The sequence below is a fragment of the Aphanomyces invadans genome, assembly GCF_000520115.1.
Source record: "Aphanomyces invadans strain NJM9701 unplaced genomic scaffold supercont1.7, whole genome shotgun sequence".
Classification (NCBI taxonomy): domain Eukaryota; phylum Oomycota; class Saprolegniomycetes; order Saprolegniales; family Verrucalvaceae; genus Aphanomyces; species Aphanomyces invadans.
Window position 1 is genome coordinate 193338 of NW_008580152.1, and position 1501 is coordinate 194838.

General features: G+C 49.5%; 1 protein-coding gene across 1 annotated transcript; it reads right to left on the bottom strand.

Annotated features, from left to right (window-relative positions):
* Window positions 1-697: 697 nt before the first annotated feature.
* Window positions 698-1487, bottom strand: H310_04334 (hypothetical protein; the record flags this gene model as incomplete). Its single annotated transcript, XM_008868649.1, has 2 exons — window positions 698-1312; window positions 1359-1487. The coding sequence occupies 2 exons, from the start codon at window positions 1485-1487 to the stop codon at window positions 698-700; spliced, it is 744 nt and encodes a 247-aa protein (XP_008866871.1).
* Window positions 1488-1501: the final 14 nt, after the last annotated feature.

Here is a 1501-nt window from a genome sequence, read left to right on the forward strand (position 1 = left end):
CCAGAAGGTGGATGCGAAGCATATCCCGATCCACCAGGTTTAGTCAGAGAATCGAACATATACTATCTACAGTACCTCATGAATCAAGCTAAATCAGCGAGAATGAATAATGTCCTACCTGGCGACCAAGAATACGACAGTAGACTACACCTCGCTCATCAAACTTCTTCAACGATTTTGCACTCGCCACGGATTATCCCGTCAACGACCTACCAAGATTAAGTTTAAACAAACCGTGCTGACGGAGGTTCACGTGAATTTCGCCAAGGAATTTCACAATGAAAACTACCCCCCACTTCGAGTGAGCCCAATCAGTCGAAAAAAGCGAGAGGGCAAATATTTATTAGTATTATATCCGTTAATTACCACTATGTGTCTCCCTTTCAATGAAATGTCCTGTACCCTTATTTTGCAAGCCAGGACAGTCCGAAGAAAAACATTTGGCGTGGTGATAGGGTAAGCAAGCGAAAGGTTAGCTGACCTTATCGAAGTAGTACATTTCGTGTGATGGGATCCCCATAATAATTGCGACAATACCTCTTATTCAGAATCCCTGAAGTGTCCATACATTCAGCCATACATTTTTATTCAAGAATATAGTGTCATATGCCAGTTCCACATTACAAGTGGAAAAGGCGAGCAACTTCCTTCTCGAACGACTTCTACCACCATTGTTCTCCAGAACTAGGCGCATGACTTATTGCAACGTGAGGAGCACGTTAGCAAGTGCATCGCCACCACAAAGTTCAAACGCAGCGTAGGTTGCATGAATGGCCTCACCCAAAGATCGACTGACCAACTTGTACTGAAGCGTTTGGATCGAGGCAAAGGAACTCAGATCCAAGACATTGAGATCTGGGCTGTTTGGTCGCTGACACCGCACAACAAAGGTCCACCCGTTTGTGGACACCCCTCGCAAGGTCAGCGTCGGTAAGGCCACCATGGGGTGTTGAATTGTCATGCTGGGGTACAACGCGTTGTTCGCTGTATGGAACTTCAACTTGATGGCTGGAATGACTCGAGTGATGACATACTTGCGGTAGACAGCGGCGTTCAAGTTCACCAAGGTTGGGACGAGCGATCCCGCCGGCCGGTTGCGCGAGCTGCGCACAGCAGGTAGGAACTCCACGATAGGCCATATTCCGATCTTTCCATCGACGTTGATGTCACGCTCTGGATCATGTCGAGGACGCGCCACCGCCGCGAGGAACATGACTTTGGGAATGAACCGCTTGCTGGACCACGCACGTTGTTCAGGCTCTTCCCCGGCGGTAAGGTACACCTTGCGTACGTTCTTGTCCGCATTGAACCACTTTTCATCAAGGTTCGCAACATCCCACATGTCGTCGAAATAATACACGTTGCTCCTGGTTTGTGTCGGATAGCAAGGGCTTGATGCGTGTCGATCGGCGTTGAAGCGTCCCAGCTTTCAAGGCGCGGTGGAGCGAGCCGAGCGGGATGCCGGTGCCTTCGGACATGTCACGCATCGTGGAGCGAAGCG